The sequence below is a fragment of the Lynx rufus genome, unplaced genomic scaffold, assembly GCF_022079265.1.
Source record: "Lynx rufus isolate CCGP_SWC_20201006 ecotype Redwood Valley unplaced genomic scaffold, mLynRuf1.p SCAF_2, whole genome shotgun sequence".
In the NCBI taxonomy this organism is placed as follows: domain Eukaryota; kingdom Metazoa; phylum Chordata; class Mammalia; order Carnivora; family Felidae; genus Lynx; species Lynx rufus.
In genome coordinates this window covers 176864980-176887421 of record NW_025814834.1, presented here as the reverse complement: position 1 = coordinate 176887421, position 22442 = coordinate 176864980, and the positions used below count along the sequence as shown (strand labels likewise).

Sequence of the window (22442 nt, the reverse complement as noted above, 5' to 3'; positions counted from 1 at the left end):
TACCTGTCTTTTGATAAGTATGTGGAGATATATATATATATATATATATATATATATATATATATATATATGTATTTGGTGTATATTTAGGAGGAGAATTTCTGGGGGATAGGGTATGTGTATAACTGGCTTTAGTAGATACTGCCAACGTTCTCCAAAATGGTTGTACCAATTTACCTCCCATTTGCCATGCATGAGTTCCAGTTTTGTTTTGTTTTGAATGTTTATTTTTGAGAGAGAGAGAGAGAGAATATGCAAGCTGAGGAGGGGCAGAGAGAGAGGGAGACACAGAATCTGAAGCAGGCTCCAGGCTGTGAGCTGTCAGCACAGAGCCTGACACAGGGCTCAAACTCGCGTACGATGAGATCGTGACCTGAGCTGAAGTAGGACGCATAACCAACTGAGCAACCCAGGCGCTCCAAGAAGTCTACTCTTTGCCCAAACCCAGGATCGAACTAGGGACCTTTAGTCTCCTTTTCTTATTCATTATTATCTACAACCTGTTTTGGTGTCAAAAGAAAACTACCAAAGCCTCCCTGTCACTAACATTTTCTCTGATATCTGGCTGGGGCCATTCCTTCCACGTCATTTAGAAAGAGACGTGGAGAATCCAAATGGGACTGTGTGCACTCAAGGGTCTTTGAAACTGCAAAGGGCTATTAAAGGCATGATTATCATCATTGGAAGGATTCTTGCAGAAGCTAGCATCTTTTTCGGGATTGGATGTCCTAGAAAGGACGCTTACATGAGGTGAGAAGAGGGTCCACATGGAGGGTGTCAGTCTTTCTGATTCATTCCATTTAAGTTCCCAGGACACTTTATACAGGGCCGTCCTCCCCCATCCTACTGCCATAATTATTTACCTACTCATTTGTCTCTTGTCCTAGACCTGCATTTGGCAGACTCTTCATTCGTTCTGTTGGGGTCGGGGAGGGATACAAACAGGCTTTGGCCCAAGGTAGCTCTTAGGGAAACCAGCCTCAGATAGGACATCTCCTTCTGCCTACACCTCATGGCCTCCTCTACTTTCTTCATAACAGCTTAATTCGTGATTACATATTTGTGTGATTATTTGATATTTTACATTCTCCTCTAGCCTATAAACTCCTTAAAACAGAGATCCTGTCCCTTTTATCCACTATCCCACCTTACGTGTTTACTAGTGCTCAGTACACTGTAGGGAATTAATACTAGTCAACAAATAATTGAAATGGGTTGGATCTGAATCCCAGAGGTGCCCCATACTATGGCATGGCTCCATCTTCCCTTAAGTCTCCAGGAAATGGGGCTATTTCTTCTTGAGACCAGTTGAGTCTGTCAAGTGCTACTGGAAAGGTGTGATGGAAAGACTAGAGGATTAGCAGTACAGGGGTTTGGTCTCCTGGTCCCCCCTCCTCTAATTTGCCTTCTCCCCCCCCCAGCAAGTTATTTTGTCTGTCTGGACCTTTGTTCCTCTGGATTTGAAGGGAAAATCTGGACTCTGACCTTGAGGGTCTCCCTAGCTGCATACTGGGGCCCAAAGGTACATTTCTGCCTGCAGGAAAATGCTGAGAAAGTGCTGAGCTAGTGTCAGGGCCTGAGCAGGCTTATCTAGAAGTGAAGAGCAGACTGATTTGGGGGGGGGGGGGCTTTATTCCCCCATGCCCTGAAACCAAATGAAGTTTTGCCTCCTTGGATTTTCAAAGTGCTTGGAATCCATGGCTTTTTTCCTCCCATTTTCTCTTTTGAACAGGAATGTCTGTAACTGTTATTCTATGCCTGTCCCGTCGCTGAATTTTGGGGAGCAGCTGACTTGTGTTATGCATTCACAGTTGGAGAGCAATTATGCCTCAGGATGGACTAAACCCAGAACCCCATCCTTACCTGACTTCGATGACTTAGTTTAGATGATGAGATTTGAGATTCTGGAGTCAAGATTTAGAGAAGACTTCGGATTTGGGTTGATGCTGTAATGGCTTGAGACTTTGGGGGAGGTTGGGATCTGGTGAATCTGTTTTGCATGTGGGCTGGATGTGAATCTTTGAGGCCTAGAGGGTGAACTGCGGTGGGCAGCCTGACCACCCTGCAAGACGTCCGTGTGCTAATCCCTGGGTTCTATGCATATGCTCTGTGACATGGCAAAGGGGAATTAAGGTAGCAGATGGAATGAAGGTTGCTAATCGGCTGACCTTAACACAGGTAGAGCATCCTGGATAAGAGAGGTGGGTCCGTCTAATCAGCAGGGCCCTAAATGTGGAAGACGTGGCAGAAGTAGAGACCCAGAGACCGCAGAATGGAAAGACCTGGTCCAGTAATGCTGGCTTTGCAGATAGAGAAAGAGGGCCACAAACCAAGGGATGCCGATGGCCTCTAGAAGCTGGAAAAGACCAGGAAACAGCTTCTTCCCCAGAGCCTCCAAAACTGTCAGATAGCAAATCTGTGCCGTTTTAAGCTACTGTGTTCCTGGTAACTTGTTACAGCAGCAATAGGCAACGGACGCAAGTCTTGGCTGGCAATTTACTCTTCCAGGATCTCAGACAGGTCGTTCCATCTTTGGGCTCCTTCACGTTCCTCAGTTCTCAAAGTAAGAACTGCCAGAAGGATCAGCAGTGACCAACAGGCAGACGTGCCTGGCACACAGGTGCTCAACGGGTGTGACATGTACCAGCTCCCCCTCTTCTTCCAGGCTGGGGAGACACCGGGAGAGAAAGCAAGGGCCAAGTGCCATTCGCTGGGGAGCGCCCTCCACCCTCCTTCTTTTGATACGTAAAGAGCTCCCTTGGGAGCTCCCCAAGCACACCTTATCAGGAGCCCTGCTTCTTATCTGCCTTTGGGGGACCCACTAGCTCCTCCCTCCTTGACAAACCCCTTTAGAATACAGAAGCTCTTTAGAGCCTGAGACAGAGCAGAGCCAGAGTCTGGCTGGGCAAACAGGCTTTCAGAGATGAAAGAGCAGCTGAGGCAGCTACGGCCACCATATTTCCCACTGGAAGGATCAGGAAGTGGTGCCCCGAGATGAAGCCAGCCCATTGAAAGAGCTCAGATGGCCTGCGAGCCCCCTCCCTCCTGCCACACACCCGAGACAAACACCCCTCACACATTTCAGGATTCCAGCCCCTTCATTAGTTGGGTTATGAGCTTTTATTTAAAAAGCACATTTAATACAAGTGTAGTTTCGCAGATACAAGTTTTCACTTTGTATTCTACAAAAGTCTTTGAATATTATTCTCTTTACAAAATGGAACCTTACAAAAATACTGACACTTTAATGTTTTTATACAGTTTTCTCTAGTTGCAGTTATTTCTTTCATTGTAAAACAATGTCTACCACAGAACTACGATATTTTAGTTGATATTAAAAAAAAAATTAACTCCATGCTTTTTTAAGCAGCTAATGTAAATAACACAGGTCGAGACAGTTTATAATCATAGTGGATGTAGCTAAAATTGTTTCAGAAATAATATCTTACATAGTTAACTTTTAATGTTTTATACATTATTTATATAATATTTATATATAAAAATCATAGCTTGCTAGAAGTGGAAATGAAAAGGACGGCTTCTGGAGTAAGGATGTACATGTGCTTGATCCATGTGGTTACATTTAGCCCTTTGCAAGGTTTGCACCCGCGATCTGAAAGCATTTCTTCCTTCCTCCTTTCCTCGAAGGTTCAGTAGAAAGGATCCCTGTCTACTGCCCCGCGTGGGACCTTGCTTGGAAGGACACTTACGGAGAGAGGATGAGGAAAAACTCTACGGAGATTTAACCCATGTGTTCTGCCCAGCAGAACCTACCGAGAACTGCCCTAGAGATCAACCCCAAGACAATAGTGCTTTACACAGCTTCGCAAGAGCAGCCCCCGCAGAGACGCTCGTCCGCTCCGAGATCTGGAAGCGCCGCCTCTCAGGCACGAGACCATCTGCTGCTCTGGCTCATTCTGACTCTGAGTAGCCAAAAGGTTGGTGAGTTTTTCATTCTTGCCCATTCGCTCCCACGTCTCTTGCACGTAAGGCTGCTTCCCGTCAGCCGACGGCAGAGCACGCCTTTGCTGGTGTCGGGACCCTCCCGGGAGACCCCGGGGGGCACACAGCAAGGACTTCCGGGGAGAAAGCAGTGACCGAAGCTAACTGTTACCAAGAGTGTGAAGGTGCCGAGTGACTGGTGAACACAACAGGGGCATCCCGCTGCTGACGTCCCGCATCACCCAATGATGCGGCCAGAGAAGACAAAGGAGGGCCAGCACCCTCGATCGCTTTTGAAATTGTGCTATTTGTGAAACTCACTCATCCACAAAGAGTCTCCTAATCGCTAAAGTGAGGGGCTGTGGCTGCTGGCCTGGGGTCCGGGGGAGGGAGGGAGAAAGGCCTCAGGACTGGGAATCCAGATTCGGGATCGTGTGGCCTGACTTAGCACACCTGCTCTGCCCTTATATTGAACAAAACAAAACCAACCTTCCCGAACCAAAGTCACAGCACAGATCAGAGTGGTGTGGACAGAGAGACACGAGACAGGAGCCCGCCCAATGGCTGTTTTCTTGATTCAGTGCTACTTCTGGCATTGTGTGCTACAATGTGAATTTGATCTTTTCTCACAGGCCTGGGGTTCCTCGGGTCACAAGCGTGACTGGCAGACCCTACTCAAATCATTTTAGTGTCTGTTCCAGAACAAGCCCGTGTTCACTAGAACATGAACACTTAGACCAATTGCACATCCAGGATTTCGGCACTTGGTGTTAGTTTGCTGTTGTTTCCACATAGGTGAATGCTACCTATTTTGGAAGGCCACAACATAAGACTTTTTTTTTTTTTTCCTTTTTAAAATCAGTTGGGCAAAAAGTTTTTCCCTACATTCTACTGTCTGATGAGATTGGAGAGCAGCAAGAGCTTGCTGTCAGCAGTCACTTTATAAAACAGCTCAGGAGGTGGGCAGCACCTACACCATGTTGTGGTGATTGTTCCTGTCAATAATGTCCACAGGCGAAAGGATTTCCTTCCGGAGAGCAGGGGGAGGCAGGGAGAGTGTCGTCTTGGTCTTGAAGAGGTCGGACACAAAGAAAACCTAGAAGCACAAAATCAGACATCGAAATTAATAACTGACATCTGGGGCCTGGGGACAGGCAAAGGGAAGGTCACAGAAGCACAGACTCTGGGAAAAAGGGACCCCCAGACCATAGATCTTTGACTAGGGAAGGATCCTACGAAGATTTTATTTATATATATATATATATCAATCAACTTGTGTTATACAGGTAGGGAAACTGAAGCCCAGAGAAGGACAGTGACATGTCCCAGGATGCACAGCCATGGTGGGAGTAGAATTCTGTTCTCTGGACTCTCAGTCCAGTGCTTCCTACCAAAAATGCTACTTCCCTATTTCTCAAGGAAAATGAACAGCAGTGAAAAATAAATTCCTACATAAGGAAGCAAGTCATAATTAGTCATGCTCATTAATCTATGATACTTTCCCTTTCCTCACAAAGAAATCTAGGGTGTAACCACAAGAGATCAGCCAACATGAATTCCTATCAGCAGGAGTGGAGAAGGAAGCCGTTGTGACCACGTTTTCCTGAAAGTCCGGATCTCAACAATTTGATGGGGGGTGCAGAAGCCAGGGTTTTGTGGCTGAGGGAGTCAGCAGCTAACCCGGAGGAGAGGTCAATGCAATCTCCTATCGCTCCTTCCCAAAGTCCTTCCCATTTGTGAGCACAAGACCCCACCCGGTCTTAACAATCCCTGAGGAACATTTACAGACACCCAACTTGCAAAGGTACAGGGACGGCTGAGGCATAGCTCCTGTCCCAATTAGCTTACGAGGACAGATTCAAGGGCCTGATGAGTTAGTGGAGTAAGAAAAATTTATGCTTTGTATTACATGGCAAAATAAATACACAGACATCCACTTGAGCCATTCAGCAATAGGAGTTTGTATTGCGTAACCATAAGAGGCGGCTATCAGTCATGTCATTTAGTAGGAAACACAGGGCAGATTTTTGAAATGGAGACTAGAGCACCTCCAAATTCCCTATGCCTAGCCAACTTTCTGGATTGGAAAGTCCTTGTCCTGCCATGGGTCATGCGCTCACTAACAACGATGGCACTGTGACTTCGTTCTGGACACAGTAGAGGCTAAAAAGTTACTTTTCAAATTTTTTTGAGAGAGAGAGTATGAGCTGGGGAGAGGGGCAGAGGGAGAGAGAGAGAATCCCAAGCAAGCATGCTCAGTGCGGAGCCAGATATGGGGCTCGATACCCTGATCCTTGGATCAGGCATCAAGGGTCCATGGATCACCCCTTGGATCACCTATCGAACCAACTTCCATGATGTCCTTTCTATAGTCAGAGCATCAACCAAGTGCCACAGAAAGCACAGCCAGAAACTGGTGGTGCTGGTTACTCAGGAGATCAAGGGACCAGAAGAGGAACAGGAAATAGAGACTTATCAGCCGCTACAAAACCCTGACAACTTTAAAAAAAAAAAAAAAAGAATTTTTTTTTTTTAATGTTTATTTACTTTTGAGACAATGTGAGAGACAGAGTGCAAGCAGTGGAGGGGCAGACAGAGGGAGACACAGAATCTGAAGCGGGCTCCAGGCTCTGAGCTGTCAGCACAGAGCCCAACTCGGGGCTCGAACTCAACGAACCGTGAGATCATGACCTGAGCTGAAGTCGGACGCTTAACGGACTGAGCCACTCAGGCGCTCCAACCCTGACATCTTTTGAATTTTGTACCCATTCTATACATCACCTACTCAAAGGTTTAATTATTATTTGTTTGTAAAAAAGCAATAAATAAGAAAAGATGGCTGGGATGTTTCTGTGCTACTATCAGAAAGTGAAATGTTGCCAAGAAATGTTAACATTTTAATACATTTACAGCCCCAGTGCTATAGAATGTACCATTTTGCAAAGAAAAAATAAATAAATAAACCTTCTGTCCCTTTCTTTTCCAAGGAGGTGTGAACAGTGAGAACTCCTGGCTCCCAGTCCCGGCCAAACCCGAGAACCAGGAAAGGAAAGATGTGTACCCAACCCTGCCAGGAGGTTCGAGGCCCCCTGGCTGGGAATCCTTTACATGTGGTCACAGAAGGAGCTTGCAAGTGCTTCCCGTATAAGGAAGCACTAACGACCGTGACTGAAGTTAAATGTGGAAATAATTACACTTTTCAACTCTTCTCTGACAGGTGCAGAGCCAGTATCCCCATCTCCACCTGGAAACTACCCTCTCCTTCCTCCTTTACTTGGTTTTGGAGGAAGGCTTCAATCTAAGCCCTCTGAGGCGGACTCCCAACTGCACTTCTTCCTGCCCAGCCGCCGGTGGCACCAAATGAGGGCTCTCACAGCTCCCATCTCTTAGAGATCTTTCTCCCAGCTTCAGCCCACCTGCTGAAGGCAAACATAGCAAGGGGATGAACCCCCAGCCCCCAATAAACATCTTCCCTCCGAGAATCTGACACCACCTTAATCTACTGGCTTATTTCCCAGTCTAATTTTCTGAGCTCATTATCTACCGCATATTAGGGTTTCCGTTTCCCAGCTGCGAGACAGGGATAATATGGACGTTAAAGGCAAGAATGTAGGGGCCGCCTGGGTGGCTCAGTCGGTTAAGCGTCCGACTTCGGCTCAGGTCATGATCTCGTGGCTCGTGAGCTTGAGACCCCACGAAGGGCTCTGTGCTAATGGCACAGAGCCTGCTTGGGATCCTGCTTCTCTCTCTCTCTCTCTCTCTCTCTCTCTCTCTCTGCTCCTCCCCTGCTCACTCTCTTTCTCTCTCTCTCTGAAAATAAATAAATAAACCTAAAAAAAATTCTTGTTGCATTTTTTTTTTTAATATGAAATTTATTGTCAAACTGGTTTCCATACAACACCCAGTTGAATTTCTAAACTCCTCTCTACTGGAAGCAAGCATGCTGGTCTTGGGTCTTATCGGCACATGCGAATCCCCCAGCCTTCTGGGGAACCACACGCTCGCACGCTGCATGTACGCGGCCAGGCGGCAAGATGAAAAGTTGAGTCAGGTCCAGCAGAACCCCCCTTTAAAAGCTGCATTTCGCTTTCAGTGTGGCTTGAGCTTACACAAACACTTTTTTGGGATCATGAAACTCGATCCTGTCAAGACTCAAACAGGGCTCAGTCTTCCCAACGCTTGAACAGCAGAGCACAAAAAGGACTAGTAGAAGTGAAAACCTTGCCCCGAGCAGTTCCATTTCCTGCAGAAGGTGCTCTCCACCCAAAAAGAAAACCCAGAGGCCCAGACGGGGAAGGGTCTATACAAATTAGGTAGCTATCTTATGTCCAGGGAACCACTCCCAGCCCACAGCCCTACTTCCACAGATCTCTGCTGTGAGAAGAGAGAACATTAGATAATAAACACAGTGTCAGTGAGCCGGAAATCTATACCCTAAGCACCAAGAAAAGCTCTTGTTTAAACTGCCCTGAGCATTTGCTTTCAATTCCATCTCTCCGATTCTTTGAATTTTATAAAGTGCTTTTTTTGAAAAATGCAACCAGTAACGCGTATTGAACATCTGCTCTGTGCCAAGCCCTGAGATTATAAAGATAAATGTACCTAAGAGCCCTTTGCCCTCCCAAGCTCACAGGGCAATGTCGGGGGAGAGATCCAAGCAAACAGATAGTTACGATACAGTGTTTTAAAGATCATGATAGAGGGAAGCCAGGGGGGTTGAAGAATCATGGAACCCACACTGAAGGGGAGGGTGGGGGGCTTTATAAAGAAGGCTTCCCCCAAAGGAGGTATATTTGAGCTTAGCTCAGTAGGAGTTAGCCAGGTGGCGAATGCCAGGAATGTTGTTCTAGGCAGAGGAGCAGTGCGTGCAAAGGCACGGGAGTGAGAGAGAACAGCACGTTCAGGAGCTGGAGGAAACTCAGCATGGCTACGGCCACGCGGTCAGTAAGGCTGCAGAGGAGACAGCCAGATCCTGAGAAGGCTCCTAGGACACGTTAAGGAACTCGGACCTCATCCTCTTGGCTTCAGGAGCCACTGTCAAGGCTGTAGCAGAGAAGCAGCCTGTTGAGAAGGCTGTTACCTAAAGATGCAGAAGGAGTCAGAAAGGGAATGGAGAACCTGAAGGCAAGGGCACCAAGTCAGGACCCGCAGAGTCCAGAAGACGGGTCCCGCGCTACAACCAAGCCGTGAAGACGCAGAAGAGATGGGCTTCTGGAATGTGGAGAGCAGACGGCAGTTGATAAGAATTGACGGGGGTGGTGTGGACGTGTGGAGGTGGATACGCGTGCAGGAAAAAGGCGATGCTTTCCTTCCTAGTTGCGTGTCTCACTCTAGGAATCTTTGCTCTTGTCCCCCCCCCCCCACCCGCCGAACTCTTGCGGCGGGGGTAACCACGCCAGGGGAAAAAAATTCTAGCTCCGCTTTCATCTGCCTTCTAATAACATTTGGGGTCCCTCTAACAGCACCTTGGGGAAGCAGGTGTGGCCTTCTTCTGAGTTAGAATGGCCAGGCCATTCTGGGACCCGAGTGTGCAAGATGCCCTGACGTACCCAAGCCCTCAGGAGAGTGGAGTCCTTCGACCAAGAGCAATCCTCCACACAAACGAGGCAAGTCCAGGCTGAGGAATCCCATTCGTTACAAAGAGGAGGTAAGAAGCATACAGGGAGCTACCATCCCCAGCGCGCCACTGTGTCATCACCCCCCCCCCCCCCCCCCCCCCCCCCCCGTCCAGCACATGCGGCACTGGCAACGAGCCTTGCCCACAAGGGCAAGACAGACTTGTCTTGAAATCCAGCCTCTGCCATTTTCGGTAAAATACCCAAATGAGGGACACAGTACCCACCTCGGAGGGTCACTCTAAGGATGTGACGTAACAGAAGGCACAAGTGTTGACAGCGTGGTTAATAAACCATAAATAAATAAATAAAGGTTAATAAACCATAAATAAATAAAGGTTAATAAATGGGAGCCATGGCCACTGGCTCAGGCGTCCAGTGCCTACCTACACAACGTCACTTCTCCTTCCCCGCCCCTTGTGTGGGAAGACAAGAAACAAGAGAAGGAACTAGAAGAAAGGAAAAGGGGGGGGGGGCGGGGAAGACGGATGATGAAGAATATAAATAAGCCAAAAGGTAAAAGTCGAGCCAGACAGGAAGATCATACGCAGGTAGGAGTTTTCCACAGGACAGATAGAATCTGATCTCCAAGTCCTATAATTTCCGAGGCTATTTTGGGGAATGAGTCAGCACAATCAAGAAGGAAGATGCCTCTGATGTCTTGCTGTCAGCACTCACTGGCCCCAGAGATGCCAGCCCCCCGGAGCAGAGAGGCCCTTCTGGGGTACGGCCTGGCTGGAGCTCAGCAAGGACCAAGCCGGCCAGAAACAAGAAGGCCGGTCAGTAGCAAGGTTTCCACTCCCACTTGCCTGCGAATGGCCACGTCGGCAACTTCTGAGGGTCACTTCGTTAATCTACCCTCGGTTATGACAACAAAAGTGTTCTTTAAATGTTTCTGGAGTCCTTGAGTGTTTCAACTCCTGAGAATGTGGAAGTTAGCTCCCTGAAAATGGGAATCACCTCCTCATACATCAAGGATTTTTATAAGCCCCTGTTGAGCTTAGATGCCAGCCCAGGGCAGCTAAATATTAAAGGAGAAGAATGTTAGAACCTTAACAACCAGAAGAACACGGAGGGTTGTCTATTCTGGTATTTCTCCAAATTATAATCCTCAGATTATCTGTTTCAGAATCAGCCGGCTGCCTCTTGAAAAAGCAGATTCCTAGGCCCACCCTAGGCCTACGGGAAGTGTAGGGTTTTAACAAACCCTATTTTAGTCTGTTATGCAGACTAAAGTTAGGAGAACCGCCAATGGGCACCCTATGGAGATAACACAGATGGGCTCAAATGCTAGGTCTGCCATTTTAATGGCTGAAGGTCTTACACATCTTGTAATTGCTTTGAAAGCAGCTCCTGTATCTATACACTGGGTTTCGGGATACCTGCCCAGAGCTGCCTGTGTTTTCTCTTTGCTACCCACACTCAACGTTTTTTAAGTTTATTTATCTATTTATCTTGAGAGAGACAGTGTGAGCGGGGGAGGGGCTGAGAGGGGGACTCCCAAGGAGGCTTCATGCTGTCAGTGGAGAGCCTGACGCGGGGCTTGATCTCATGAACGTTGAGATCATGACCTGAGCCAAAACCAAGAGTTGGACACTCAACCAACTCAGCCACCCAGGCACCCCTACCCACACTCAACTTTTAATGACCTTCCGTCTTAGCACTGGGCACAGGCTTTGAGGAGTAATGCTATGCCACGTTTCCACTTTAGACTGTGAGCCACTCAAATGCATGAACGACTCAGAGCCCAGCTGTGGCCCTCAACAAATTCTACTCCACCCCCACGGGAGGATACAGTCCATGAGCTGATCTTTTTCTTTTTAACATTTTATTTTCAAGTAATCTCCACGCCCAGCACAGGGCTCAAACCTACAACCCCGAGATCAAGAATCTCACACTGCACCGACTGAGACAGCCAGGCACCCCTGTGCTGTTCCTTTTTGTAGACATCCCCATGCCTTGGCCTCAGGATTTCCTTTTGGCATCCTGCTCTACCATAATAAACAATCTCATGGATTAAGGAATCATTTTCTTTGCAGGAGAAAGCCTTGGGACCTGGCTCACCCTCGTGCCCCAAGTATAATAAGTGCTGTCTAAAGAAAAGCCATCTTTGGCAGCCCTGTCTTTTGACTAAATGAGAGCTACCCAGTTGCAATCATCACTTTTTGACCTCAGAAAAGGACTTCCAGTGGCTTTTGGCACTGGGGACTTGCCAGCATCTCATTTGAATGGTCTCCTGGTATATCTGAGAGGAACTTGATGGGGTGGAAACGGTCACAGAAAAGACTTGCATCAGGCAGCAGGATCTGGTACCAAAATTGCTTCTGCTGTGTGTGACCTCAGACTAAGTCACACTCTTGTTGGGACTTGAATTTATACCAAATGAAGAGGTTTATAACTTCAGATGATAAATCGTCTCTGTATGTGTGTGCAAGCATTATTTAAAAATTCACCTTCCCATAGTTGTCAGGCTTCAGTGGGAGAATTCACGTGAAAACACCTCTACTGATGTAGGGCTACTCAAATCCTACCTCAGTTATCATCATTCATGACCATCACTGCTACTGAGGGTCACGGATGAAGTTAGTCTCACAAAAACAAGGTGTGTTTGGAACAGCGGAGGAGAGTTGGGGGCAATTCTGGAGGAGAACAGGGATCTGTGCCTGCCTAGGACCCTTCCAGGAAGGCGCTTCTAGGCTATGGCAAAGGAGGGTTTCTGGGAAGGCGCGGGGGGGGGGGGGGGGGTGGGCACAGCACCGACAGCTCAGCTAGTGGGGAGCTACATCTAGCAAGATCTGGGCTTCCGGAACATGATGCTCAAGGGTGACAGAGGCTGGAAAAAGCAGGGGCCCTGCTTCCAGAAGTCCTACATTTTGAAGCTTTCTAGGATCAGAAGACACACTGTGTTCCCATTGTTTTCACCCATCCCCATGTCTCTGCAACATTCCTTCTTCATGAAATGCCTTTCCTTCTCTTTCATAGCTCATAAAAAAATGTCCACTCATCAAGGTTCCATCTCCTCTAGGAATTCTTTCTAGCCTTCCAACACCCTCAGAATGAACTAACTATCCCCTCTCTTGTGCCCCCCATTGTCCCCACTACGTCAGTGTTTTTCAAACCTCATGTCACAAGTCCTGAGAAAGTTACAAAATCCATTTACTGGGTGGTCACTACCAGCATTTGTTTTTGTTTTTGTTTTTGTTTTTTTTTGGATACACTACCAGCATTTTTAAAGGTTGAATGAAAAATATTAGACTGTATCACACACAGTAAGGGTAAGTCTTATTTTGGGAAATTTTCCAGTTATGTGTGAGTGCTTCTATTGGGTTATAATGGAAAACATACTTCTTTTACAGTTTATTTATTGAGAGAGAGAGAGAATGAGAAAGAATATTCCAAGCAGACTCAGTGCTGCTTGCACAGAGTCCAATGAGGGCTCAATCTCACGAACCATGAGATCATGACCTGAGCCGAAATCCAGGGTCAGAAGCCTAACCAAGCAAGCCACTCAGGCGCCCTGGAAAATGAATTTATTATTACGGATCATGATCAAGTCTGGGGAAGCTCCTGCATTAAAACTCTTCAAGGGCCAACTCTTTTTAGCTCCAAATCTTTAAAACAAAGTATAGTACTTCCTCCATGATACACATTCAATTGATGTGTTGCATGTGGCAAACACAAGCATCTTTTATTCATCAATTCCACAATCCAAAGAGAGTGGGATGTTATTATCATCCCCACACCCCACTATGGGGAAAGGTGGCTGAGAAGAAGTGACATGCCCATATGCCTAATTAGCAGGTGGCTAGTGGGATTCCCTTTGGAGTCTCTGACTCATCACTCATTCATCTCAGCAGTGGAATGAGAAACGAGATTTTCGAAGGACACTGAAGATGGTGGAGGCTCCAGTCATCATCTGCTGGGGCCACAGTTTGTCTCCAGACCTTGCTCCCTTCTCTTTCCCACATCACGGTCCTGACACCCTTACCCTCCTCAGAGTGGGGGCCCTGAGGAGGCAAGGTCAGCCCCAGGGCCTACTGGGCAAAGAGCTAGACTTCTGCATGGCCAGAAAAGACTTGCAAGGTCATTTCATCCATATTCCTGTGCCCAGACAACAGTGCGATCAATCCAATGGGAATAGATGGGAATCTTCTATTAGAGAAGGAAGAGATCTCACAAATTCATGGCATAGACCAAGCATGTTTGGAGTTCACGGTTTTAGTCCTGTGAGAGAGAACTGTGAGCCAGGATCTGGTCCCAACTCTGCCACTGTGTGTCCTTGGGTGTGCCACACCCTCTCTGCATCCATTTCCTCTCAAGGGGGTGTCATCACCAAGTTCTTAACACTTGTGTTCTTGCTGGTCTCTTCTCCCAAGGTCACCGCACTGGGGCAGAGACAAAGAACGCCCTCTCCCTTCCCTACATCCTGGAGGAAGACAGCAGCACACAAAAGAGCGACTGCTAGCTGAGCTACACCCCCCAGAAAGAGGAAAACCAGGAAAGACTCTGCTGTGTGTTTATGACATTCGAAAACAGCTGCTTCCTCTGCTGCACCCACAGCAATGGCGGCCTGGCCCTGCCCTGACCCCTCCCAGGGCCCCATCGTTTGCCATCTGCTGGAGGGTCAGGGAAGAGGTGACCAGATAGGCAAGTTGTCACCAGACAGGAAATGAACTGTTTGTCGCCTCGTCGGAGTCCCTGGGTTACTCTATGGGTGAGTCCAGCTGTAGGGCTCATATCTTGGTAGGGCTGACTGTGTGTGTGTGTGTGTGTGTGTGTGTGTGTAGGCAGGAGGGGCACTGCGAAGGTCAGTATGTGGCTGTGTTTGCATTGGCTTGCCTGACTGTGTGTTTCTGTGGTTCTGATCGGAAAAAGGATGGATGTCTATGTGTCTGAGTACTGCTGGGTCTGTCCATGCGCCTCTGGGTCTCTCTACCTCCAGCCACATGTGTAAAGACATACATCAGTGCGCAGGCCTATCTGATCCCGTGTGCCCATGTCTTCGTGTTCAGTCCATAATGCCACATAGGTTTTCTGTTTGTGGTGAGTGCCATCAGCTTCCCTCTTTGGAAAGGTTCAACTAGCGAGCAGTGGGGTAGGAAATCGGATCTGCTCTTGCTTGACACGTGGTTTCTGTCTAGACACATGTGCTTGCTGTGCAGGACTTACTCTCAGAAGACCTGAGTAAAAGTGCTAAGCTGTCACGGCCTGTTGCCCAAGGCTCTGCAGTGACTCAGCCAACGTTCTAGGGTGATGCAAGGCACCCACTGGGACTTAAAAACAAGTCCCGGTCCCCCAAAAGAGGCCATCTTCGTGGGCACTACAGGAAGACGGTTCCATCTGAGAAGGCAGGTAGTTTACTCGCTACAAAGTCGGCCGTGCCTCTCAATCTCTGTGGGAGAAGGTCCCAGAGCTATCACGCCTCCAAGGTCCATTCACAGGATGAGAAAACGAGGCTCAGAGGGGAAGTGTCTCGCCTGAGGTTACAAGTTCACTCGTCACACGCCCTCTTTAACCAAGGCTAATCAAGCACCCCTTGTGCCAGCCACTGTATAAGGCCTGAGGATGACAAAGAGCTGGAAGGTGAAGCCACAGGATTCTGCTAAGGCACTGGCAGCCTGGTTCGGGAGACAGACATTTGAGCAGGCAACTTCAACAAAGCCAGGCTGAAGGCCACAGCAGGAAAACCATGAAAAGGGCCATAGGAACAGGAGGAGAAAGTTAGACAATTCTGTCTTCGAGGAAGATGGCGGGAAACGTATGATAGACTAAACAACGGTGCCCCAAAGATGTCTGTGTCCTAATCCCTACAACCTGCTAATATGTTACCCTCCATGGCCAAACAGACTTTGCAGGTGGGATGAAGTTGAAGACCTGGAGACGGGGAGATTTCCCTGGATCACTGGGTGGACTCCATGGAATCTCCCAAGCCCTCCTAAGAGGGAGGCAAGAGAGTCAGAATCACAGGGGAAGATGTAGTGACAGAAGCAGAGGCCAGAGAGAAGGAAAGAAAGACCTGGAGAGGGAGGAAGGGGCCATGGGCTAAAGAACGCAGGCAGCTTCCAGAAGGAACGCAGCCCGCCAACACCTTGATCTTAGCCCAGTGAGACCTATTTTGTAATTCCAAACTCGAGAACTGCCAGAAAATAAATCTGTGTGGTCTGTGCTGTTCCGCCTCGGGTTAACTCTGGTTGGCCTTCAGCCCCAGTGACCATCCTTCCTTGCCAAGTGCAGAGGGCAAAGCTTTCGAGTCAGGGAGCACCTGGGAGCAGCCATCGACCATGGGTAAAGGATCTGGAATGGTGCCAGCACAGAGTAGGGGCTTAGTAAATGCTCGTACCAACTTCCTCTCCTCAGCTACAGTCAGCCAGAGTCAAACAGGACAAAAGTCAGACCTCTCATTTCCCTTGTTGAAAATAAACCCTGGTCCTCCCAGATACTGTCTCATTGTGCATGGAGAGTGCTATAGGATATGAAAGAGGCAGGCTACAAAGCATCTCTGCACCTTTTTAAACTGGGGGTGCAGGAGACCCTAACTAGGACAGCAGCACGCGGAAGAAAACACAGCAGCCGGTGGGCCGGGTGCCTGCCAAGAGCACGGCTCAGAAGGCCACAGTCAACAAAGGGTTACCCCCTCGAGCAAACACCCGTCCCCTGCTGTCACTTCACATTAAAGCATCAGAGACTGAGCTGGCTGGTGACCGATGCTCTCATTTAACGGTTTACTCCCCCCAATTTCCCTCCCTTCTGACCTTGACTGAAAAAAAAAAAAAAAAAAGGAAGAAAGAAAGTGATGAACAAAGCCATCAAAAGAGGCAAGTCCTTAGGCCAGGATTCTCCTGCCAAAACTGACAAGCAGCTCAGACACGACTTTCTACCTGGTGCCCACTCGATCGCCACTACTCCCTGTCCACTTCCTTCCCCCTGCACCCAGCCCTCGCCTGCAGCCGAAGCACCCTGTCCGTATCTCCATGACAGCCCCGTGTTGTGTTCTAACCCCTGTGCTGGCCAGGCGGTGGGAGCAAGTAGACTGGGATTTCCTTGGAAGCAAGGCCCGTGCCTTATTCATCCCTCTGCCTCCAACACAATGTCTCTTGTAGTGTTCTCAAGGAAGAGGAGAGCCACCCATTGACTCAAGCTTTCTGTGGATTAAAGACTTATCTACTCTGAGCCAGACTCCCTGAGAGGCACTGGGGAGACGGGGAGAACAACAGTGTGTCATCTATGGTCCCTGTCCCCGGGGAGATTTACAGTCTAAAGGGATACACACATCTGCAATGTCAGCACAGGGTGACAAACGCCATCACAGGAGTGAGTGGGAGAGGTGATCGTAGGGAGACTCGGGGCAGCAGCCAGGTTTAGAAATGAAGAAAGGCCAAGGGCTCGTCCAGATCTCTATTGTTCATGAGTCTTACTGCGAGTGGGCAAGGATTATACGAACAACACAACCCGCATGTGTGGTGCCTAAACATCCAGCCATGACTGTGCTCTGAGATTCTCGCTGGCCTGGTGTGAGCTCCCCAGAGTGGGGCCCAGGAAGGCACGGTATCAGAGCAGGAGCTCCGCCATGTGTGCTGAATAAACCCCTCAAAACTTTTAGCAGGCAAGAAAAGCAGAGATTCTTGAGGGGACAGAAGCTCAGAGAGCTGGGATGCCTTATGCACATTCACAGAGTCAGGGATGAAATATGGGAAAAGGGTAACCCAGTCACCTGGGGCAAAAGAGAACCTGGCCCATCCCGAGGCCATTCGCTAGGTACAAGGCCTTCTCTTGATGTACAAGGCCCTCTCTTGATGTACAAGGCCCTTTAGCTAGCCAAGGTAAGGCTCAGCCTTGACCAAGCCCCCTCTTGTCTAGCCGACACCACGTTTAGGGTCTGATCAAGTCACCCTAAAGGTCACACTGGGAAGGGTGGAAGTTTCCCAAGATTCTGAATTCAACTCAATTTTAAGTGTCCACCAGAGCAGCACGTGAGCACTGAGTCAGGGACCCAGACTCTGCTGGTCACCTGACATGTGACCTGGGACAAGTTTCTTCCCCTCTCAAACCCTAAATGTCCTCATCAATAAAGTGAGCAAGGTGGCCACTATCAAAGATCTCTGGCTGCAATGCTCTATGAGCCCAAACCTGAGGACTTACAGACTCTGCTGAATGAAATCTCACAGGCTGGAAGGAAACAGAAATGACTTTCCTTTTACTGAAGGGGTCCTGGGGCGGGGTGACTCTTTATACACCAAGCAGAAAAAAGGATTGAGAGCTCCCTAGCTTTGGTCACTGAGCTGGAAACATTTAACAAGCAGGCGGTGTGGGGCTCTGCATGTGTAGTAAGAATACGATGCTACTCACTATGCAGCAGGCCACCAGGGCTCCTTGAGCAAATCCTGCAAGCACATCGCTGGGATGGTGCTTGTGGTCGGACACACGCGACAGTCCTGTGTAAAAGGCCATCATGATCAGGGTGAACTGCAGGAGGGGCCGGAGCAGGCGGGCCCCTCGCCAAGTGAAGCGGGCCTGAAGGTAGAGCTGGACAGAGGAGAGAAAATGAACAGAAGCTCAGTGCATTAGAACACCACGAGGACACACACTACACTTCCGTTAAATGGACCCATCTGGACCTCAGGTGGCATGTTTTACAAAAAGCATTCAGCTTGGATATGACCTCAAGCCAGTTATTTAAGCCTCGAGCCTCAGCTCCCATATGGAAGAAAGAAAAGAAAAGAAAAGAAAAGAAAAGAAAAGAAAAGAAAAGAAAAGAAAAGAAAAGAAAAGAAAAGAAAAGAAAAGAAAAGAAAAGAAAAGAAAACAAAAGAAAAGAAAGAGAAAGAAAGAAAGAAAGAAAGAAAGAAAGAAAGAAAAGAAAGAAAGAGAAAGAGAGAGAGAGAAAGAAAGAGAAAGGAAGGAAGGAAGGAAGGGAGAAAGAAAGAAAGAGAGAAAGAAAGAAAGAGAAAGGAAGGAAGGAAGGAAGGAAGGAAGGAAGGAAGGAAGGGAAAGAAAGAAAGAGAGAGGGAGAAAGAAAGAAAGAAAGAAAGAAAGAAAGAAAGAAAGAAAGAATTAAAATGGAGACAGCAAGGAATGCCTTAGAATACACAGCCTGGGGGCGCCTGGCTGGCTCAATTGGTTAAGTGTCTGACTTCAGTTCAGGTCATGATCTCCCGGTTTGTGGGTTCCAGCCCCGCGTTGGGCTCGATGCTGGCGGTGCAGAGACTGCTTGGGATTTTCTCTCTCCCCCACTCTTTCCGCCCCTGCCCCACTTATGTGCACACATGCTCTTTCTCTCTCAAAATAAATAAATAAACTTAAAAAGAAAAAAAAAAAAAAAAGAATCCACAGCCTGGACCACACTGGACACTTCCTAAAAGTTCACTAGTTTCTTTTCATCATCTTCTTTTGAAGATATGAAGTTTGATTGAAACTCACTAAAGAATACTAACCAGGGTAGGAAAGCTTTCTTTTCTGCAACCCGTGACAACTCATTTCACGCATCTGTGTGTATTCCTGGAGATATGGCTGTACAGTCCCTACATGACTCGCCTCTTAGGATCGTGTTGGAAATAAATGCAGGATCGATAGGAGAGGTTATCGAGATAGTCACAAGGGGATGCTTCTGCTTCAAAACAAAGCAACCCTACCAAAGACCAAGTGTCTAACTATGGATTTTTGAGCTCGAATATAAAGGAAACACATAAACCAACCAGACAATGCCAGGGAGCTTTCACACAGAGGTTGACAGATACTGGGCTGGGTGGAGTAGAAGAGTAACCTGAAGAAAAATGGAAGAAAGAAAAAAAACACCTCTGGCCGAGGCAAAGAAATGACGTCAACTGAGCATTGTCCCTTGGAGTTATCTGGCTGCAGTTTCCGTTCTAACCTCTGGGCACAACCTACTTCCCAGGTTCCTGTGGGAACTTGGGAAATGAAGGGGAAAAGGCAAGTGGACAAGGGGAACTTCCGAAGACAAATCAAAGGCAAGCGCAGGGGGAGACCAGGAGAAAGGGGAAGAGAGCACAGGGAGGAGCCGATGGCCCAAAGATGGACCTGGGACGGCAGGGATGGGACTCTGCCCTGCCGGAGACAAAGGGACACCTTCCTCCTGGTGGTCAGGAAGGAGCAAGCCACTGGCTGGTCCTGAGGAGAAAGAAGGGTGGAAGATTCCAGAGCCAGCCCTGACAGGGCGGGAAAGTTGGCCAGCACTGAATCCACAACTAACCGGAAAGACAATTCTAAAACCCAGGCCAAGAAAACAGCAGGCAACTCTATAATCATTATGAAATGCTATGAATGCATTATTGGGCAATCTAAGAATAACGAATGAGAAATAATAAAGAATGCACTGATGGGCATGGTTGAACAAGTGATAAAATCAACAGTTTCTCGTATATAAAAAATAAACAGTTGAAAATCTACAAGAAGAGGTAATGGGGCGCCTGGATGCCTTAGTCCGTTAAGCGTCGGGACTCTTGATTTTGGCTCAGGTCATAATCTCACAGGTGGTGGGTTCGAGCCCTGCGCTGGGCTCTGTGCTGACAGTGTGGAGCCTGCTTCGGATTCTGTGTCTCCCTCTCTCTCTGCCCCTCCCCTGCTCACACTCATGCTCTCTCTCTCCAAATAAATAAAACATAAAAAAAAAAAAAAAAAAGGAAAATCTCACTGAGCCTTGAGTTTTCTCACAAAGAAAATAAGTGTAACAGCCACTATCTCTCAGGTTGTAGTACAGGTGGCTGCTATGGTAGAGATGCCTGGCACCAAGTTCTGCTCAAGACACAGATTTTATTCTCTAACCACATTTCTTTTTTTTTTTTATTTAAAAAAAATTTTTTTAAATTTTTTTTAAACGTTTTTATTTATTTTTGAGACAGAGAGAGACAGAGCATGAACGGGGGAGGGGCAGAGAGAGAGGGAGACACAGAATCGGAAGCAGGCTCCAGGCTCCAAGCCATCAGCCCAGAGCCCGACGCGGGGCTCGAACTCACGGACCGCGAGATCGTGACCTGGCCGAAGTCGGACGCTTAACCGACTGAGCCACCCAGGCACCCCTCTAACCACATTTCTTAACCCGGCCCTGAGATTTTCTCATTTCCCTCAACTGAAAAGTCCGCAGATCCTCAGAAAATGCTTCTTTAGAATCCTCCAGGGCTTCTCCCTCCCCGTGCAGAGTTTAGGTCATGGGCCTTGGAAATGAGGGTGGGGCAGAGGAAGGGTGGGTTTCCCAACCGGACACGGCCCACATCTCCCCTTCTACTGACTCAGATACTGGAGCTCACGAAAAGAAAAAAATAAATACACCAGAGGAACTTGAAGAGAGAGGAAGAGACCAGTCATCAGGAGAGCTTCAGGAAGGGAGTGCTTATGAATGAAAAAGGAGTAGGGGCCACAGGAAAAGAATCCCTTTGGGAAGCAGTCAGACGTGGACTGGCCGGCAGCACGCTGAAGCTTGCTCCTCCGCTCCCATCGGTAACCAACACATTTTACCCACGAATGGCTCAAGGCCTCAGGGCTGATCCTGGGGTCTGCAGCTGGGGCTTCAGGGGGAAAGCACAGCGGCAGCGGCACCGTGAATTTTGGGGTGAAGCGGCCCCAACTCCATTCCTGGCTCTGTCACCTCCTAAGTGGGTGGGCCCCCAACTTCTCATCTGTGGAACAGGTACAACACTATCTCCCTCTCAGGGTTGCCGGGATCGAATGGGACACACAGGACCCTGCCTGGCGTGACACGGGAAACTCAAGGCACTCTTCAGAAACCTGTGTCAACCCTTTACGTCGGTGAATGCTATTTACTCGCTGACGATGAGGGATTTTGCCAAAACACGTAGATTACCAAAGCAAAAGGTTGCACAATAACCTTCCACCTTGTGGCTAATTCTGATTTGAGAAGCTGTTACAACAGGCTTGGAGGCTGACCGAAGGACCTGGTAAGTCCCTCCATGCCCCAGCAACCCTGCCGCTAAATGGATTAGCTTCTGCCGGTTCATAGCCCAGTTCTCCTGCTCTGGGAAACCTGAGCCTGGGAACAGTCCGTGGGGCAAGAGGCTGTGTTCACTGCCATTCCACGGGAGGAAGTCGCACTTCTGACCACAACACTCCCATGGCCCCTGTCCTAGACCAAACAGCAAGGAGACTTGCCCGGAATCAGAATTTCTGCAGGGGCTCCAGCAAAGTCCCAGGCACCCTGAACGAGTAATTAGCAAAGACATAAGCAGAGTTGGACAAAACCAGAAAGGCTGAATCACCTTGATCTCTCCTCGTGGTCAGCAGCCCTGAGGTCCTGACCGATCTGTCTTTACTTCCCCTTCTGTGTGAAGACCTCTGGGCTGGGAGAATCCACTTCTAACCATCAGTGTGACACTGCAGAAAAGTGTCTGATTTGCAATCAGAGCAAAACCAAACTTGAATCTTTTCTCTGCTCCAGGCCAGCTGGGGGACCCTGAACCAGTCACTCTGCTTCTCTGAAATTTCTGCTTTCTCTTACAGAATAACGGGATTTGTTCATTAAAAAAAAAAACCTCCAACACATATCGTGTACATCTGTTCAAAATTGTGGGGCGCCTGGGTGGCGCAGTCGGTTAAGCGTCCGACTTCAGCCAGGTCACAATCTCGCGGTCCGTGAGTTCGAGCCCCGCGTCGGGCTCTGGGCTGATGGCTCAGAGCCTGGAGCCTGTTTCCGATTCTGTGTCTCCCTCTCTCTCTGCCCCTCCCCCGTTCATGCTCTGTCTCTCTCTGTCTCAAAAATAAATAAAACGTTAAAAAAAAAAAATTGTGAAAGACAGAAACATGAATAAAAAATAAGTTCCTCCATGCAAAAAGAATATGTTCACATTAAAAATTAAATCTCAGGGCGCCTGGGTGGCTCAGTCAGTTGGGTGTCCGGCTTCGGCTCAGGCCATGATC

At 48.3% G+C, this 22442-nt stretch overlaps 1 protein-coding gene across 2 annotated transcripts in view; it reads right to left on the bottom strand.

Annotated features, from left to right (window-relative positions):
- Positions 1 to 3087: 3087 nt before the first annotated feature.
- The window catches only part of PLPP3 (phospholipid phosphatase 3), an 86787-nt gene continuing 67432 nt past the window's right edge, over positions 3088 to 22442 (bottom strand). For both annotated transcript variants that reach the window (XM_047084846.1, XM_047084847.1), the window contains 2 exons: positions 17904 to 18080; positions 3088 to 5038 (listed from right to left, as the gene is read on the bottom strand). In XM_047084846.1, the coding sequence (XP_046940802.1) occupies positions 4913 to 5038; positions 17904 to 18080 (303 nt within the window). In that variant the 3' untranslated portion in view covers positions 3088 to 4912. The remainder of the gene's footprint in view (positions 5039 to 17903; positions 18081 to 22442) is intronic.